This window comes from Dendrobates tinctorius, unplaced genomic scaffold, assembly GCF_039654945.1.
Source record: "Dendrobates tinctorius isolate UK_male_01 unplaced genomic scaffold, ASM3965494v1 ptg000145l, whole genome shotgun sequence".
Taxonomy (NCBI): Eukaryota; Metazoa; Chordata; class Amphibia; order Anura; family Dendrobatidae; genus Dendrobates; species Dendrobates tinctorius.
This window is the reverse complement of record NW_027361812.1, coordinates 10889290-10908715: the sequence shown is the minus strand read 5'-3', so window position 1 is coordinate 10908715 and position 19426 is coordinate 10889290. Positions and strand designations below refer to the sequence as shown.

The window sequence follows — 19426 nt, the reverse complement described above, 5'->3', positions numbered from 1 at the left end:
ATCACAATCCGGGCGTAACAGACTCATATAAATATATGAAACTGTCATGCTCCAGTCAAGAGACCCAGGGTCAAGAAAGTCTTCGGTGTGCTCGAATACTATGTCCGAGTCCTCGCGGCTGCATGTCTCGCAGCTGTTGACAGCCACAACGCATGTAGGGATTGTCTAGCAATCCCTGTCGAACAGTCGCGACACATGCAGCCGCCAAGACTCGAACATAGTATTCGAGCACACCGAAGACACTCGGTTAGCACCCGCAGAGTTTAACATCTTATATGCCACAGTCAATAGCATCCATAGCAGCTTAACCCCTTAGATGCTGCTTTCAATAGCCACTACAGTATCTAGGTGATTATGCGGTAGTATATACAGGTGTGTATTATATGATCCATCACGCTCAAAGAAGTTAAAGTTATCTTAATGGACAAGTTAAAAAAAGTGAGATAAAATGTTAAAAGTGTAACAAAAATGTAGAAAAATATATTTGTCCCTAACTTCTTGTTACTCTGCCTCTACTGCAAAAATGGCACAATATTAAACCGATAAGGTGAATGGAATTCCAAAAAGTAAAAACAATACTGAAATTGGGGGTGGGTGGTTTATTCATCCTTCTTCCAAAATCTGGAGTAAAAAAGTGATCAAAATATTATTTACCCCAAAATGACACCAATGAAACATCAGTATGGCTCTAAGATCATGGGACACCAAAACGGCTGATTTCTTTTTAAAAGTTTTTCCTTTTTTGTGTTTGTAAAATTGGCAGAGCATAAAACACTATAGAAATTTGGTATCCCCTAATAATAAATAATCTTTATATAGCGCTAACATATTCCGCAGCGCTTTACAGTTCTCACACATTTTTCATCACTGTCCCCGATGGGGCTCACAATCTGAATTCCCTATCAGTATGTCTTTGGAGTGTGGGAGGAAACCCACGCAAACACGGGGAGAACATACAAACTCCTTGCAGATGTTGTCCTTGGTGGGATTCGAACCCAGGACCCCAGCGCTGCAAGGCTGCAGTGCTAACCACTGAGCCACCGTGCTGCCCTAATAATAATGACTAGACGAATAAAGTGAACATGTCAATTATACCGCTTGGTGCATGGCATAAAAAGGACACCCAGAAAAGGAAATTGAAGAATTGCTTTTTTTTTCCATTACCCACCCAAAAAAAATAATACAATAATTTTTCAAGACAATATAAGTCATCCTGCGAAAAAGTCTTCATATGGCATAAGTGGAAAAACGCTTTAACTGATATTTCTTGATAGAAGAGAGTTTAAAGAGAACCTGCCGCCCCTGACATGGCTGGTGTAGTACATGCTTGTACTGTCCGTCACATATCAATGCGGCAGTATCTGTTCTTACAGCCAGACACTATGACATTCCTCCTGGAAATGTATTAAAAAATAACAACTGGGAATTTCCTTTCCCATCATGAATGTAATGTGTCCCTACACTGTCAGCGCTGATTGGACAGTGCCTAAGTGTGAACAGGCACATGCCATTAAAGAGTAGCTCTCATTTTTTATCATTTTGTCCAGCATGGCAAGCTTGAGACTCTGCAAGCACCTTATTAGGAGATTTCTCAAATCCCCTGCTTTTCCCCTGTCACTTTTCCTGCCGTCAGCTGCATTGATAACAGAACATACTTATTTGGAGTACAGAAAATGGCAGTGAAAGGGTTAGTGAGACACAGGTTCTGAGCTGACCATTTCACTGCCATCATCTGTACTCCAACTGAGTATGCTCTGAGATCAATGCAGCTAAAGGCAGACAAATAGACTAGGGAAAAGCAGGGATTTTGAGGCCACTTACAAGGATTTTCTTTACAGGAATGAAGACAAATATTTTAAAGGGAATCAATCACTAGGTTTTTAATATGTAATCCAAGAGCAGCAGGATATAGGGATAGAAACCCTGATTCCAGTGATGTATCACTCACTGATCTGCATGCTGTCAATTTGATAATTTGATATAATCCCTACTTTCTCTACTCCATATCCAGCAGTGCTCAAATGCTGAGCTCTGTATAACCCCGCCCACACCACTGATTGGCAGCTTTCTGAGTACACTGTACATTGACAAGAAGCTGTCGGTCAGTGCTGGGAGCTAGGTTACACAAAGCAATTGATAAGGAGGAACAAGATACCTAGTTCTATACTGATAATCTCCTGCTGATAAAATACTGATTTTATGGAATCAGTAACAGACAAATAAGTGACAGCACTGGAACCAGGGTCTCTGTCTCTACATCATGCTGCTTTCAGACAACATAGCAAAAACCTATTAACAGATTCCCTTTAATAAATTGCTTTGCAAAGTTTCATAACTTTCCATACTGGGCAAAATTATTTAAAAAAAAAAAGACTTTAGTTACTCTAGAAGGAGAGCAATGGGGCGTCCCAGTTGCCATTTGTTCATACATTTCCAGGAGGAATGACAAAGGAACACCACAATGCAGACTGATAAGAGTCAAGAGAGAATATTTTACAATTGTTATTTTAAAGGGAGCCTGTCAGGTCCCCCCACTGTCCACAACTGTTAGTAATCTACATCAATCAGATTAAAGAAATTCTTATGTATCTATATAGTAGATTTTGGGGACAGTCAGGGGACTCACAGGCTCCTTTTAATGGGAATATACAGTATGTATGCACTAAAATATATTAGTGCATAAAATATATTAGGAGAACTGGCACATTATCTTCAAAAGTGTTTTTTTAACCTAAAAGCTTGTATATGGAGTTAAAAATATTTTTTTTCAATTGGGTTTCATTACAAATGTTGCACTATTTCCCTTTGATCGCATCTGTGTTGCCCTGTCTATTACTGGCTGCAGAATGTGTTGAGAATGGGTTTGACACTCTTATCTGTTTTAATATGAGCTCTTCTCAGCTGATTTATGACCAGAGATCACCTCAAAGTTGTATGTGCTGGGAAACAAAGACCTTGTAAAAGCCAAATGGTGCAAATATTTTACTGAAGCTCAATTGCGGGTTTTGGAAACATTTTCTTTAGCCAAATTCGTGTAACTGGCGTACGCGATATATGAAGTTTGTGCAAGGGCCAAAATATCTTCTTTTTTTTTTTTTTTTTTTCTCTTTACCTGGATGTGTGACTTTTTTTGCAAGAAAACTTCATAGGTCTTTATAATTAGGACTGCTATAGATGATGGCCTTAGTATTGACCAGTAATGATGTAATGAGCAGCCCGCGCGTTGCAGCAGTGGATGTATAGCTGACGCATTCTCTGTACAGGTTTCGGCTCGTTTGTGGACAAGACAGTGTTACCATTTGTAAACACGGTGCAATGGCAGATGCAGAATCCTTGTCCATCTCGTACAGAGCGCTGTCAGCCACCCTTCAGCTACCGGCATGTCCTGTCTTTAACCTCAAACCTCACCTTATTCCAACAACGAGTCAGTGCGGAGAATATCTCAGGCAACCTGGACACACCCGAGGGGGGATTTGATGCCATACTACAGGCGGCCGTGTGCACGGTAAGGACACAAGATATTCAGATCTCAGATATTTTGAATCTCTTATAATGAAAAGATACTAAGTACCGTCTGACAATTTTTTTTTTACCCAATTCTTTAGAATTAATCTGTTAGGCTATATCCACACATTACTTTGGTGCTGCTATCTTTTGTGCAACCAAAACCTGATCTCTTCGCAGTAAAAAAAAAACCTGCAGCCAAAACACAAGTTTTGCTGCTTTTCTTGCTGCTTATTTGCTACATTTTTCAGGATACCAAAGTTCAGCTTTACTTCCACCTCACAAGCACGAACCATACAAGGAGTTAGGGCACCAATGCAAGACATATTTGACACCATAAATCATTTTTATGTAAAAAAAAAAGGAGAAGTTGAAATGGTAGGTCATTGTTTACTTAACAAATTCAGTTGGTAGGGCATTGTTTACGTTGACACATTGGTAGGAATCCAATTAGAAGGGCATTGTTTACTTTCACTCATTGGTAGGGCATTGAGTTGGTCAGGCATTGTTTACTTTTGCCCACATTACTAATTTAATTAACCTGTACTAATACTAACAACCATGCTCATGTGAGGACACCATGACATTGCAGTTTAAATTTGGGAAAGTCACAAAAGTAAATGGGTTTCACATCCTGCTGTACCTTACCTGCATTTTTTTCATCTCTGTCAATTCAGTCAGGGGGAAAAAAACAAGTGTATGCATAAAATTTCTGAAATCTCATAGCTGTTACTGTAAAAAACTGATTTTTGATTTGCATAAAAAAATGCAGCAAATACAAAACAGTGAACATAGCCTAAGAGTACTATAAGAAAAAAATGTTGTTGCCCAGAACACTTCTCCATTGTACAAACTTACTATGAATATACAATTATCATTCAATAGAGTGGAAGTTAGGAGTAGGAGTAGTATAGTCCTCCGAATATAACAATTTTGGATCATCTTTATTCTGCATTGTGTGGTTCCTATGTTGTTTTTTCTCTAGAAGTTTTAGAAAAAGGTCGGGGTCACATGGTACCATATATTAATTACAGTGGGGAAAAAAGTAGTTAGGCTGGTTTCACATTACGTTTTTTAGCGCAGCGCATCATGCGTGTCCATGCGCATGCACCATGCGCCCCTATGTTTAACATGGGGGCACATGGTCTAGCGTTTGCATGCGTTTGTATGCGTTTTCGTACGCATGCGTTTTTTTGTAGTGTGCGCCTAGGCGCGCCGGACGCAACCTGTTGTATTTTGGGTCAGTCCAACCAGTGTCAATAAAAGGAGGCGCACGGAATGTGCCAAAAAATCACATTACAGTCTATGGGAACGCAGGCGTGCGCATGTCCATGTGCACGCCTGCGTTTAAAATCGCATGCGTTTTAAGAGTTAACATGGCTAGAAACTGGTTAAAACGCATGCGCCTAAAAAAAGCAAACGCATGCAAAGTGCATGATGCGTTTTTTGCATGCGTTTCTATTGCGCACGAAGCGCAGCACTAAAAAATGCTAATGTGAAAGTAGCCTTAATCAGCCACCAATTGTGCAAGTTCTCCCACTTAAAAAGATGAGAGAGGCCTGTAATTGACATCATAGGTAGACCCCAATATGAGAGTCAAAATGAGAAAACAAATCCAGAAAATCACCTTGTCTGATTTGGCAATTTTTATTTTGCAAATTATGGTGGAAAATAAGTATTTAGTCACCTAAAAACATGCAAGATTTCTGGCTCTCCCAGACCTGTGACTTCTTCTTTAAGAGGCTCCTCTGTCCTGCACTCATTACCTGTAGTAATGGCATCTGTTTGAACTTGTTATCAGTATAAAAGACACCTGTCCACAACCTCAAACCATCACACTCCAAACTCCACTATGGTGAAGACCAAAGAGCTTTCGAGGAACACTAGAAACAACATTGTAGCCCTGCACCAGGCTGGGAAGACTGAATCTGCAATAGGCAAGCAGCTTGGTGTGATGAAATCAACTGTGGGAGCAATAATAAGAAAATGGAAGACATACAAGACCACTGATAACCTCCCTAGATCAGGGGCTCCATGCAAGATCTCACCCCATGGGGTCAAAATGATCACAACAATGGTGAGTAATATCCCAGAACCACACTGGGGGACCTAGTGAATGACCTGCATAGAGCTGGGACCACCGTAACAAAGGCTACCTTCAGTTACACACTACGCTGCCAGGGACATAGATCCTGCAGTGCCAGACGTGTCCCCCTGGGCCAACATACCACCAACAGTGTGTGCCACCTTGTGAAGACTTACAGAAAACGTTTGACCTATGTCATTGCCAACAAAGGATATAGAACAAAATATTGAGATGAACTTTTGTTAATGACCAAATACTTATTTTCCATCATAGTTTGCAAAATAAATCTTGCAAATCAGACAAGGAGATTTTCTGGATTTGTTTTCTCATTTTGACTATGATGTCAATTTAAGTTCTCTGTCATCTTTTTAAGTGGGAGAACTTTTGGTGGCTGACTAAATACTTTTTCCCCTCTGTACGTGACATGAGGATCTCATTGGCCATTCTGACATGGGATGTAATGATTGTCTATAGGGTCTCATTGTGACCTGCTACCTATCACAATAACAAAGCTATGGTTGCAAGTTGAATCCTGTTAGACATTTGGTCACAGGTCACACTGTATTAAAAGTGTAACCATCACTTTAATTTTTATTTCATAAATCAATAGTACACATTGTTACTCTCGCACTCGGACTTTTTAGCACAAGTATGGATCGTGGCCCCACTGTGTCACGGACCAGACTACCCCAAAGGAGCGTGACTAAGCAGCTACGATGGTGTTTACTAGTGGTGAGGTCAGGCTTGTGCTGTAGGTAGCTGCCGGGTACCACTCCAGGGCAGCGTCTGGCAGTAGCAGCTGACCCCCAAGTGGACAGGACACTGTAACGACAGGTGCAGGCAATTATTGTAGGTATACTCTCTGGCTCAGGTGATACATAGACAGGAAATTACTGTCACCCACAGCTGGTATGCTGGCAGGCACTGGTGGATATGGGTGATGTACAGGCAGGCAGGTTGGTGCAGGTGGGTATGGCTGATACTCTGGCAGAGGTAGGACCCAGTTCAAACTGAACAGACAAGGAGAGTTTCAGGAAGGACAGGGACACAGAGGCAAGTAAGACTGGAATACAGGAACGGGTAGGACCCATTTCAGACAAGGAACAGTTTCAGGAAGGACTGGGACACAAGCAGGTAAAACTAGAATACATGCATAGGTAGGACCCAATTCAGGCAAGGAACAGTTTCAGAAAGGACTGTGACACAGGCTGGTACGACTGTAATACACGAACGACAAACGGGTAGGACCCAGTTCAGACAAGGAACAGTTTTAGAAAGGACTGGAACACCAACAGGTATGACTGGAATACAGGAATTGGCTACAGTTCAGACTACCCAGTTCAGACTACAGACGTGGCAAACAGCGAACAAGAGTCTCGGCCAAGCACCGAACTGCAGACCTGGCCAAGCAGCAAATCGCAGATACGGTCTAACAGCGAACTGCAGACACAGCCAAGCAGCAAACCGCAGTTTCGGACAGTCAGCGAATCGCGGATGTGGACAGGCAGCAAATCGCACATTTGGACAGGCAGGGAGCCACAGATGCAGACAGGTAGGAAACCGCAGAAACGGATAGACAGGGAACCGCAGACGCGGACAGGCAGGGACCCACAGGAACAGACAGGTGAGACAGGACACGGTTTATATGGAACGAACAGGCTCAGATAAGCACGGGCTCAATTACAAGGACAAGTACACACAGGGAAGACAAGATCAAGTTCACACAAGACCAAAACAAGGACAGGTATACGCAGGACAGACAGGACCAGATTCACACAGGGAACTACAATGAACTAGCAAGTGTACACACAGATCACTAATGTTGCACAGAGACAACAGAATACTGCAGGATATAAAGATAGGTACTGGTTAAGACACAGCAGGTATAGTGATATGTACTGGTTCAGACACTGCAGGTTTAGGAATAGATAAAGGTACCCGCAGCAGGTTTAGGGAAAGATCCAGACTTGGATACAAACAGGTTAAGGGATTGTTCTTAATTTAGACAAGGACAGACACAGGTTCAGGGTTCAGGTCTGAGTATTTAGCCCCCACGGTGGCAGAAACAGGAAATATCAGATACAGGTACAGGTTCAGGGTTCTGGCCTAGGTAAACAGACCCAGGGAAACTGGTACAAACAAGATCAGAAACAGGACAGGACCTGGAAACTCAGTAGTTGCGCGCACACACTGAAAAAGCATATTTCTCAGGAACCTTCCAACAGGTGGAGGTGCCTTAAGTACCAAGTGTCTCTCAGCAATAGGATGGGGACACATTAGGAGCGCACACACTGTCTCTTTAAAAATCAGGAAGTTCCCACTCATGCACCCTAAGCGTGCAGCCAAGAAACATGCACAGTCAGCAAAAGAAAAAGAGCTCATTGCACAGCCTGGGGTAGTGAGTACATCCGTGTCCCTTCATGGTGGGGGGTGGTGTTACACCTCATGGTTAATGGTGTTACACAGATTAACATAAGCAACTTTGAAATATATCTGATCACAGAAATCTGCTTTGTACTCCTCATGGACTGATCATTTTAAAAATTCTCAATCCACAGGAAAAATCAGTGAAGAGAGATTTTCCTATTACTTAGATAGAAGATGGAAGTTGCTACTGATAAGATTCCATGCAGGAGGGAGGAGCTAGAGACAGAGCTCCGCCCTCCTTCTCCCCCCTCCTCCCCTACTCTGGTCTACATAGGTTCTTATTTGTAGCAGCCACTATCTCCTATCTCAGTACTGAGGGATTCTGTCTTCACTGAAGGCAGATATTACCTCAGAATTGAGAATTTTGAAAATGAATGATGAGTGCGGGTGGAGAAAGAAGGTGATTTCTATGAAGAGATACATTACAAAGTTTCTTATTTTGATGTGTACAATTGATTAGTAAAATTAAAATGACGGTTACACTTTGTTACAAACCATAATGCTTTTTTTAAAGCTCTTATTGGCTGTTATCATCTTCATACAAGAAGGTGCATATTTCAAGCACCCATAGTTTCATTTTCTGAAGTGTTCACAGAAAGTTCTATCTGCCATACCACAGACTGCCTCTCTATACTGCACAGTTTTGCTTTAAGTTTAGCTGGACAACAGAAAGCATGACAATGCTACAACGTGCAGGAAGAAGAAAGATTGTAAATTGTCTGCTATCTGTGTAAGACATACGGACACAAGGGAGAGAGTCACAGTGACACACATTGACCCGTGTGACTGTAAGGTGGCCAGGATGGTAGTCATGGAAACGGGCTGTACAGTTCCCACACCCTGGCGCCCCACAAATGAATTACAATGTCCCTTCTGCTGCACATGCAGCATGCGCAGCAGAACGCTTACGGTTACTGTCAGAGTTCCTTCCAGTTTTGTCACTCCGGCTCCGTGTTTCCAAGTTCCACAAAACACCTCGGGTCGCAGTCCTTTTCAAACAGTTCAACTTTACTTATCAAAAGGGCACTCAACACCTTGGCAGCACAATTCACACACAGCCATGTATCCTGCGCTTTCTCTGCCTTCCAGGCAGACTCTACTATTTCCGTAATCTCTCTCTTTCCTCCTGACAATCCCTGCCATCTCCTTGGACAATTCGTGGCCCATCCATGCCGCCAACGTCACCAGCTCCCTGTCAGCCCCTCGTCCGGTTCCAATTGGGAAAGGTGCCAGGAATGCCATCTCTGCTGTTCTCGCCCCGGTCATAGACCCCAGATCCTTCCTGGGGTTGGTCCTGTTGAGCTAGTGCCCGACTGCACTAGTCTCTGCTTGGGGCCCCTTACTGCCATAGCAGCTTTATCCCTACGGCCAGTAACTGCCTGCTCCACTGTTTCTCACATAACCTGCCCTGGGCAAAGCTGCCCGGGCTCTGGCTATAATCAGAAAGTGCCCGTCCCATACCTCCCTACTCTGTGATGCTCTGCTCTGTGGCCCCTCCCATTTGTTTAACCCCTATGCTGCCTGATCTAACTAACACTCCTACCTATTCTCTAATATGCCCCCCTTCTATTCTAACCCTGCTGTTACTCTATGCTAACTTCTATCCCTAATCCTAACCCTATACACAGTACATGACATCACAATACAGAAACATTACATTTCAAACTAGAAAACGATGAGGTGCCGCATGTAATCATGTAAACAGCGTCCAGGGGAGAGGAGGCACTTGAGGGTCCCCGCCACCTCCTTACATGACTACTGTACAAAGGGATTCTTCACTAGGAGTACCTGCAGTGGCTTTAAATAGAGCTGACAGAGGCGTGATTCCCGTAGGCAGCTAGTGTGGAGTGCGCTACTGACAATGTGTCAAACCGATCCTGGAGGACTAAGTTGAATCTTTATCTGACCAGGAAGGAACATGGGGTACTGCACCATAGTGAGGGATATTTAACAGAAAGCCTGCCAATTAACATGTCTGACTGTATGTAATGCAGTGCTGGTGTGTGGCCAATAAAAGGGAGGTATAAAGTGAGGTCAGCCAAATCCCTCCCTTACACCTGATAAGGATGAGATACACGTCACTCCGTCCTAAAAGGTGCCCAGAGAAGGATACCACCCCTTATTCATAAGAATATCAAAAATCTGGAACTCTTAAAATTTGCAATAAGTTTATTCAAGTGAAGCAATCCCAATATCTTGTGTTGTGACGTTATTTTAAGAATGCCATATTTTTGATATTCCCTCCCTTACACCCTCATGCTAGAGAAGCAGTTTAAACCATCTTTTAAAAGGGTCTGAACTAGAAAATTAAAAGAAGCACTTTTGGAATTATATTTTGGAGAAAAATAAGTAAAATAAGGTAATGAAGGATATTACAAAGATTCATCACTTTGCAAATGTTGAGTAATAATTAAATTTAAAAAATAAACTTTACCTACTCTTTAAGCCGAGCCATAGATTTTACAGTGAGATGTCTCACACTGAGCAGGCTTACAGGTAATGAAAGGTGATGAGGTCACATTACAGCCTCCATGGCAGGGTAACTTTTGGTATATTGGGACGTGAGGTATATAATGTTAGATCTATTTAGATGATCCTTGTACCATACTCTACTAGGTTCACCAGATCATTTTCTCTAAGTATTAAATCTCTGTTGCAGGATCACATCGGCTGGAGGAATGTTACTCGATTGTTGGTTTTTGCATCTGATGATGTCTTTCACATGGCAGGGGATGGAAAATTAGCCGGTATCTACATCCCTACTGATGGGCGCTGTCACCTAAATGAGAACGGAGAGTATCACCACAGTAATATGTTTGTGAGTATGATGATAACGTTTCCAGCCCTCAATGTGGCAACTACAGTCTCTGAATTGAAGAAACATTCTATTCTTCTTGTGTCTTGCACAGGATTACCCATCGGTGGGACATCTCTCCCAGATCCTTACAGCAGCCAATATACAGCCTATATTTGCTGTCACAAGTAATGTCCTCCCCACATATCAGGTGTGTAGACTTCTATGTAAGAAGAGAAAATGAGCTTCACAGTCACTAAGACGTTCCAGATGAGGTAGTCAGTGGAGCTATAATGGAGGTCCAGTGTTATAAGTAGGGCCTATCATATTCCGTAGATTAAATTAGATTGGTAATCTCATACTTCCCAACATTTAGGTTGATAAAATAGGAAAATTTAAGTCTCACCCCAAAGGACTTAACCAAGTATAAGCAAAACAAAATGGGTTTGTCTACCTTTGGGCAAGGTTTATATAAACCCCAACACTTTTCAGACTGGGACATGTCCAAATTTGGCAAAATATTTCATAATTTGGAACGGTTTCAACAAATTTGGGACAGTTGGAAGCTGTGTATACAAATGTTTTTAATATTTACACTTAAAGGATAAGTGATAACTTCTTTATTGGTGGGGTCCAACCACCGAGACCCCACAGTGGTGCTCTGTACTGCTAGGTTCTTCACATGTGCGCTGATCTTCATACACACATATACAATATTCATTATCATTAAAATATTGTGCGCTTTACTAAAGGAATGCACTGTTGTTTTTGTTTCTTTCATAGGGACTAAGTGAGCTCATTCCGAAATCTGCAGTCGGTGAATTAAAGGAAGATTCCAGCAATGTGGTTAATCTAATTTCTCAAGCGTATAATGTGAGTATTCATGGTTTCGTAGTTTTTTAAGGTTGAAGGTAGATATACTGTAAGTCCATGGAGTTCAACCTATAAAATAACATTTAGACCTATGAGAGTGAAAACAATGCTGACAATAAAGTCCATAAATAAAATATAAGAATGGTTAAAAAGAATCAAACTTTTATGTAGAGTCAAAGACAATAAAAAAGTGCGTATCCAGTGAAACCGTTTTCACCCACTTTTTTACTGTCCTTGACACTAACTAAAGGTTATATACTTTTTAACTGTTTAATGTAGACTTCATGGTTGGCATTTTTTTTTTGCTTATAGGTATAATTTTTGATATACTGATCTAACTGGCATTTTATTGTCTATTAACACCTTCACAACTTTTGATGTAATTGTACACTGAGCATGCTTCTTTCTCTGCATTTAATGGCTAATTTAATCAGCCATCATGTCCCTTTAACAGCTGCGAGTGGAGTGGAGCTCCTCCCACCGCTGTTAACCTGTTAAATCCTGTCGTTCACACGCCCATCGTCGAACCCATTATGTGATCACTAGGCGCTGATGTCATGACATCCGGGGGTCTGTTGATGACCTCCATTCATTTCATTATGATCCTCCTGTGAATGTCAGCCCGTGGCCGGCAGTCATAGCAGATCGTAATTTTCTCTGTACATAGGAGAGCTGAAGCACTGCTTTGTATAGTTACGATAACCTGTAATATTATATTTTTCAATAAATAAATCAATTTTTCGAAATTTTAAAATTTATAGTTGAATGTCCAAGAATGAGTCTATGTATCTTACGTAATGTTGTCTATCTTTCCAGAATTTGTCATCCACAGTGAACTTGGAGCATGTGAATTTACCAAAAGGAATTCACATCTCTTATTCCTCCAATTGTCCTGACAGTACTAAGAAGGGGCAGCCATATGGTCTGTGCTCAGGGGTCAAAATTAACCAAATGGTATGGAAATATGCAGTACATATTAAGTATATATAAGTATAAGTACGTATATAGAAGTATATCAAACATTCAAAGTGGAAAATTGGGGGAAAGAGAAAGTATCACCATGCAAAATGAAAGTAATTAGTTGTCTTAAAGGGGTATCACCATCTCCAAGACCACATATTAGTGGTCAAATAATACCACATACAAGAGAGAAGTACTGCCACACCATGACCAGACCACATATTACCACCACATAGAAGGATCAAATAGCACCACACCATGACCAGACCACATATTACCACCTCATATTAGATTTTGGAATAAATTCTCGGACTTTTGTGCGCTGCCAGATAAATTCACCAATCCAATATTTAGGAGAAAGATTAATTCATTTATTTCCCAACGCGTTTCGAAATGTATACCATTTCTTCATCAGGGGATGACAATATATGATATTGTCATCCCCTGATGAAGAAATGGTATACATTTCGAAACGCGTTGGGAAATAAATGAATTAATCTTTCTCCTAAATATTGGATTGGTGAATTTATCTGGCAGCGCACAAAAGTCCGAGAATTTATTCCAAAATCTGATGTGTAAGCGGTCACAGAGCTGACCTTTGGACGTGCAGCAAGCAGATTACTGATCCTACATGCTTGAACCTCTCCTAAAAAGGGTGAGTATAATCTAAATTACTTTTCCAGCATTAACCCGGATAAGACCCTATTGCGCTCTTTGTGTTCCTTTAGTTTTGACACCACCTCATATTGACAGAATAGTATCACATACAAGGAACAAGTTCTGCTACACTATGACCAGACCGCAAATTACCATCACATAGTAATTAAATAACACCACATACAAGGAACAAATAACACCATACCATTACCAAACCACATATTACCACTTCATAAGGACTGAATAATACCACATTCAAGGAACAAATGCCACCACACCATGACCAGACCACATATTAGCACCACATAGTGACCAAATAATACCACATACAAGCAACAAATACCACCACACCATGACCAAATCATATATTACCACCACATAGTGAATACTGATCATTAATTAAAAAAACACAGTACTAATATTACCATAAGTTCCATTATACACAGGAGCTCTGTACATAGTATACAGTGTATAGTGTCAATGTACAGGTAACACACTGACTCACCAGTGACATTATACACAGGAGCTCTGTATATAGTGTCAGTGTACAGATAATACAGTGATCACCAGTGAAATTATACACAGGAGTTCTGTAAAACAGGTAATACAGTTATACAGGTAATACAGTGATCACTGGTGATATTACACACAGGAGTTCTGTATATATAGTCAGTGTACAGGTAATACAGTGTTCACCGGTGACATTATACACAGGAGCTCTGTATATAGTGTCAGTGTACAGGTAATACAGTGATCACCGGTGAAATTATACACAGGAGATTTGTATATAGTGTCACTGCACAGATAATACAGTGATCACCAGTGACATTATACACAGGAGCTCTGTATATAGTGTCAGTGTACAGGTAATACAGAGGCCACCAGTGACATAATACACTCAAGCTTTGTATATAGTGTATCATGTACAGGTAATATAATGATCACCAGTGACATTACACACAGGAGCTTTGTATATACTGTATCTTGTACAGGTAATATAATGATCACCAGTGACATTATACACAGGAGCTCTGTATATAGTGTCAGTGTACAGGTAATACAGAGGCCACCAGTGACATAATACACTCAAGCTTTGTATATAGTGTATCATGTACAGGTAATATAATGATCACCAGTGACATTACACACAGGAGCTTTGTATATACTGTATCTTGTACAGGTAATATAATGATCACCAGTGACATTATACACAAGAGCTCTGTATATAGCGTATTGTGTACAGGTAATACAGGGTTCACTGGTGACATTATACATAGGAGCACTGTATATAGTGTCAGTGTACAGGTAATACAGGAATTACCGGTGACATTATATACAAGAGCTCTGTATATAGTGTCAGTGTACTGTGTACAGGTAATACAGGGATCACTGGTGACATTATACACAGGAACTTTGTATATAGTGTATCATGTACAGGTAATATAATGATCACCAGTGACATTATACACAGGAGCTCTGTATATAGTGTCAGTGTACAGGTAATACAGGGATCACCAGTGACATTATACACAGGAACTCTGTATATACTATATAGTGTATAGTGTACAGGTAGCACATTGACTCACTAGTGACGTCTCTAGTTGAAATCCTTCATCTTTGCTCTCCTTCTTCATCTATTGCAGACTTCTTCCAGCCAGCACTTGTCTCTGCAGCAAATAACACAGATATCTAGCGCACATTCCCCAATATTTCCCACACTTTTACACTACACCAGATGAAGAGAACAAAAAAGCAATACAGTGCTGCCCTGCACAGTAACAAGACCTCCCACCTCCCACCCCCACCACAGAAATAGTATCCTCAAAAATAAAATACTTGACAGCAGTAATAATGTCTCCCATCCAGGCCCCCTTGTTTCTCATTCCTCGCCCCATGTGTTTCCTGGTCCATATGTCTTCATCCTGCCCCCTTGTGTCTTCTTCCTGCCACTTGATTTTTTATCCTGCCCCATATGATCTCCCATCCTGCCCCATGTGTCTCCAGTCCTGCCCCATGTGTCTCCATCCTGCCCCCATATTGTGGATTTCAGTACAAAAAAGGTAACGTCATACCCTGGTGGCGTGTGCGCCAATGTCAGCTGCTAGCCTGTGATTGGCTGGTGGCTGTTAAATATTGAAGTGCAGGAAGCCACCAGCTTCCAGTGGCAATAGATTTTAACTGAACGTGTGTTCATGACTGTAAAAACACAATCAACAATGGCAGAATAGCAGGGATTTTTTTTTTCATATCTTTATTGATTTTTAAATGCAAAACAAGAAGAACATTCTTTTGAAATGTATATAGTCTTACAATGGAGTATTGAAAGTCCTTTGTTGATTAATCATAGGTAAGCATGACCTTAATCATATTCGTTGATATATACCGTAATAATTCCTCAGTAGAGATCCGATATCCTATTGTAAAGCCATGTAGTTCGGTCTCCTGTGCAATTATTCCCCAGGAAACTATTCTTTTTATATCTATATTTTTCACTGTTTAGCTTTTAGAAATGTATGTAAAAGAATTAAACAGAAGATAGGAATGCGGTGATAGGAAAGTTCGCAAGGCTGGGGAGGGGGGCGGAATGATGCCTAAATTCAGACTATCCCAGAAGGATTTCAGGGATAGGGTTATCATTGCCTTAGTATCTGGTCTAGTTTTAGTATAAGGCCGGTTCCACATTTGCATTTCAGGGTGCAGCGACGGCCTGCGCACGGCCGCCGCTAAGCCCCGCCCCTGCCGCGCCTCCTCCAGTAGCTCCGCCTCCGGGCGCATGGCGCTGCATGCGTCATGCGTCCCCTATCTTTACCACTGAGGACGCAGGCCGTGCGCAGTATGCGTTTGGCGGCACCTGCGTCCTTTTGACAGTGCGCCGAGCGCAACCAAATTGCAACAGGTTGCGTTTGGCGCTGGTCGGCGCACCGTCAAAAGGACGCAGGTGCCGCCAAAACGCAAACTGTGCACGGCCTGCGTCCTCAGTGATAAAGATAGGAGACGCATGACGCATGCAGCGTCATGTGCCCGGAGGCGGAGCTACCGGAGGAGGCACGGCGGCCGTGCGCAGGCCGTCACTGCGCCCTGAAATGCAAATATGAAACCGGCCTTAGATGAAGACCATTTTCTTGAATCTTTCAACTTAAGAATAGCAAGGTTTTTTTTTTCCATGAACCACCAAACAAAAACTACAACTTGCCCAACCAAGAAGTTATTGCTCTTAGAATGAATTGATATACAATTTTTAAAGTTACTTATCCCAATATACGACCCGAAAAAAGCATTTAAAGGGCTAAAGTGATTGTCCAAGGTTTTTTTTTTTTCATTAATGTACCTTATCCTCATTAAAAATGTAATAGCCTTTATGTTGTGCTGGCTGCATTCCCAGAGGTGATCGATCCCTTTAATAATAGTTCATTACTGGTGAACATCATGACGTGCATTTCACACTATCAGTCCTTGGTTCATTGTATGAGATAGTAAGTATCTTAGATGGAAATGTGAGACATTCTCAGTAAACTCTCTTCTGGTTTGTTTTCTCAGGTAGAGTTTAACCTGACATTATGGATGGATGAGAAGATTTGTCAGGATGGAGTGCAGAGCTTCAAGCTCAGGGTGCTGGGATTCAATGAAGAGATAAATGTGGACATAGAGCCTGTGTGTCACTGTGATTGCCAGGATGGGGAAGCGTTCTCTGACTATTGCACTGGGGGTTCTGGAAACTACAGCTGTGGGATCTGCAGGTGATATTGATATGATGTGAGAAGACAATATCTCTAAGTTGCCATTTTTTGCACAAAAACCTTTGGCCTCAATTCATCAAAACCAACATGAGCAACTCTGGTCTTCATGAGGGGCGTGTTGGAGTCAGATATTGGAGTAAAGTTTCTGCCGTAAGGTATGCCGTAGCTCATCATTAATTACATGAGCTGTGGTGTTACGCCCTCGTACAGCAAATTTTGGCAGAGCTGGGCAAAACTTTATTGAAAACCCCAAAAAGTCACAACATTTTTGCTCAAAAACTCGACTTGCACAAAAATTTTGCAACTTATCAAAGTTCTTTATGCCAGCTGAGAGGATCCCAGAAAAAAAGAAGACAAGAGTTATAAACTCTTCTGTGAGAATGAGCTCACTGATGGACTCTCAGTTTACGCATTCTGCAGCTAGTAATATAAAGAGTAGGACAAAAGGTATTGAAGCTTACATTTGTAGTAAAATCCAGACATGTCAACTATTTTTAGCCCAAAAAATATGCATTTAAAGGGAATCTGTCAGCCGGTTTTTGAAATGTTATCTAAGGACAGAATAAGGTACGGGGTCAAACACACATTTCAGGGATGTGTCACTTATTAGCCTGTGTGCTGTTGTTTCTACTCAATGTTTTATCACCGGGAGCTTATCACTGCCTGCACCAAATGAGCCCTGGTTTGACTCCACCCCCTCCTCTGTTAAGCAGCTCATTGTCTATAGACTATGGATACAGAGAGCTTGATGTGGGGGGGGGTTAGCTTTCTGAGCTCTGCTGCACGCTACATCTAAAAACTCTGATTGCATGACAACTAGGAATGGGCGGACTAGTGGAAGTTCTCTTTCTGTCTCCTAAACTTCAGCAGAAGGTCCATGTTCGGCGTTCAGACCCCATCACTTAGGCCATGTGCACATATTGAGTATTTGGTGTTTTTTACCCCAGTGTTTTTAAGCCAAAACCAGGAGTGGAACGGTCAGAGGAAAAGTATAATAGAAACATTTGCACCACTTCTGCATGTTTCACCCACTCTTGGTATTTGCTTACAAATACTGGGGTAAAAAACTCACCAAATACTGAATGTGCGCATGTGGCCTTACTGTCCGGTACGGATGCCAAACAATTCTGTCCGGGTTCAGGTTCTCTGATCTCTAGTCACAACTGCAGCACCTATAAAACTAAGTGATACACCTCTGGAATCAGGGTCTTTTTACTTACATTATGCTGCCATCAGATGAGGTAGCAAAAACCTGGTGACAAATTCCCTTTAAGTAAAAATATACCCCACAAAGGTAATCATCTCTGCCATCTGAAGCTACCAACAAAACAAAAACATGTAATGAAAGTAATCTTACATGTAATCTGCCATGGTTATCTGATGAAAGATTCCTTTATAGTGTACCTTCACAGACATTTTTTGGTTTAATGTTTTGTTTAAAAAAACTGATGTGCAAAAAGCCCATCTTTTTACTTGCCATTTCTGTTTTTTCTGTTGGTTTCTTGCTGTTTTTTTTCTTTAGAATTAGAGTTCTTAATAGCATTTTCTAAATATAAGCCATGTGACAAAGAGTTGTTATATCAAAGTCAAAACAAAAACACAAGTCACTATGTTGTTTTGAAGAGGGAAACAATGCTACAAAATGGCAAAAAAGTCATACCTAGAGCTGTGGTTTTGAAAAAAAAAATTGTGTTCCATAATCTCTTATTGACATCCAGCAAACATCTGGCTGCAATGTTTTTTTGATGTGCATTAAGGCAACCAGAATAAAATTTTCACACACAACAATTAAATCAATTAGCCTCTCTGAAATACTACATATCAACGTAATTTCAGTTTGGTTGGTTCAGACAGATAAGATAGCTATGATAAGAGTAGCTCTCCAGCTCTGTAACCTATATGTTCCTGGATACTATTTCTAAGGACTCATTCACACTGACGTATACATTGGACGAGTGCAATTCGAAAAAATATCGTATTGCTCTCTGATCAATGATCTACAATGAGTCAGTGCTCATCTGTAAGATTTTGCTCGGATCAGACTGAAACACAAGAAGACACAGAATGACAGATTTGCAAAACTACTCTGCAATAAAAAATATGGCAGTAATCAGCAAGTGCTGGATGACAAATACAGGGTATTTAGTTGATACTTTTTTTGCAAAAAAATGTATACCAAGCCGCTTCACCACGTCACGGTAACCCAGATTGAAGCAGTCCTTACCTAATGTATTTAAAACCTGAACATGTGAACAGTGTCTAATATGAACAGGATAAAGACAGGTACTGTCTAGTATGGGCTTGTGGTGTGAGACAGCTCTTTTGTGCACGTCACACAGGAGAGGGGTGGGGTCTCCCAAACCATGCTAAGCAAGGAAAAAACGGATT

The 19426-nt window shown here is 41.3% G+C and overlaps 1 protein-coding gene across 2 annotated transcripts in view; it reads left to right on the top strand.

Moving 5' to 3' along the window:
- The window catches only part of ITGB7 (integrin subunit beta 7), a 173852-nt gene that overhangs the window by 128886 nt on the left and 25540 nt on the right, over nucleotides 1-19426 (top strand). For both annotated transcript variants that reach the window (XM_073546181.1, XM_073546180.1), the window contains exons 6-11: nucleotides 3264-3505; nucleotides 10677-10835; nucleotides 10927-11022; nucleotides 11595-11684; nucleotides 12501-12638; nucleotides 16839-17038. In XM_073546181.1, the coding sequence (XP_073402282.1) occupies nucleotides 3264-3505; nucleotides 10677-10835; nucleotides 10927-11022; nucleotides 11595-11684; nucleotides 12501-12638; nucleotides 16839-17038 (925 nt within the window). The remainder of the gene's footprint in view (nucleotides 1-3263; nucleotides 3506-10676; nucleotides 10836-10926; nucleotides 11023-11594; nucleotides 11685-12500; nucleotides 12639-16838; nucleotides 17039-19426) is intronic.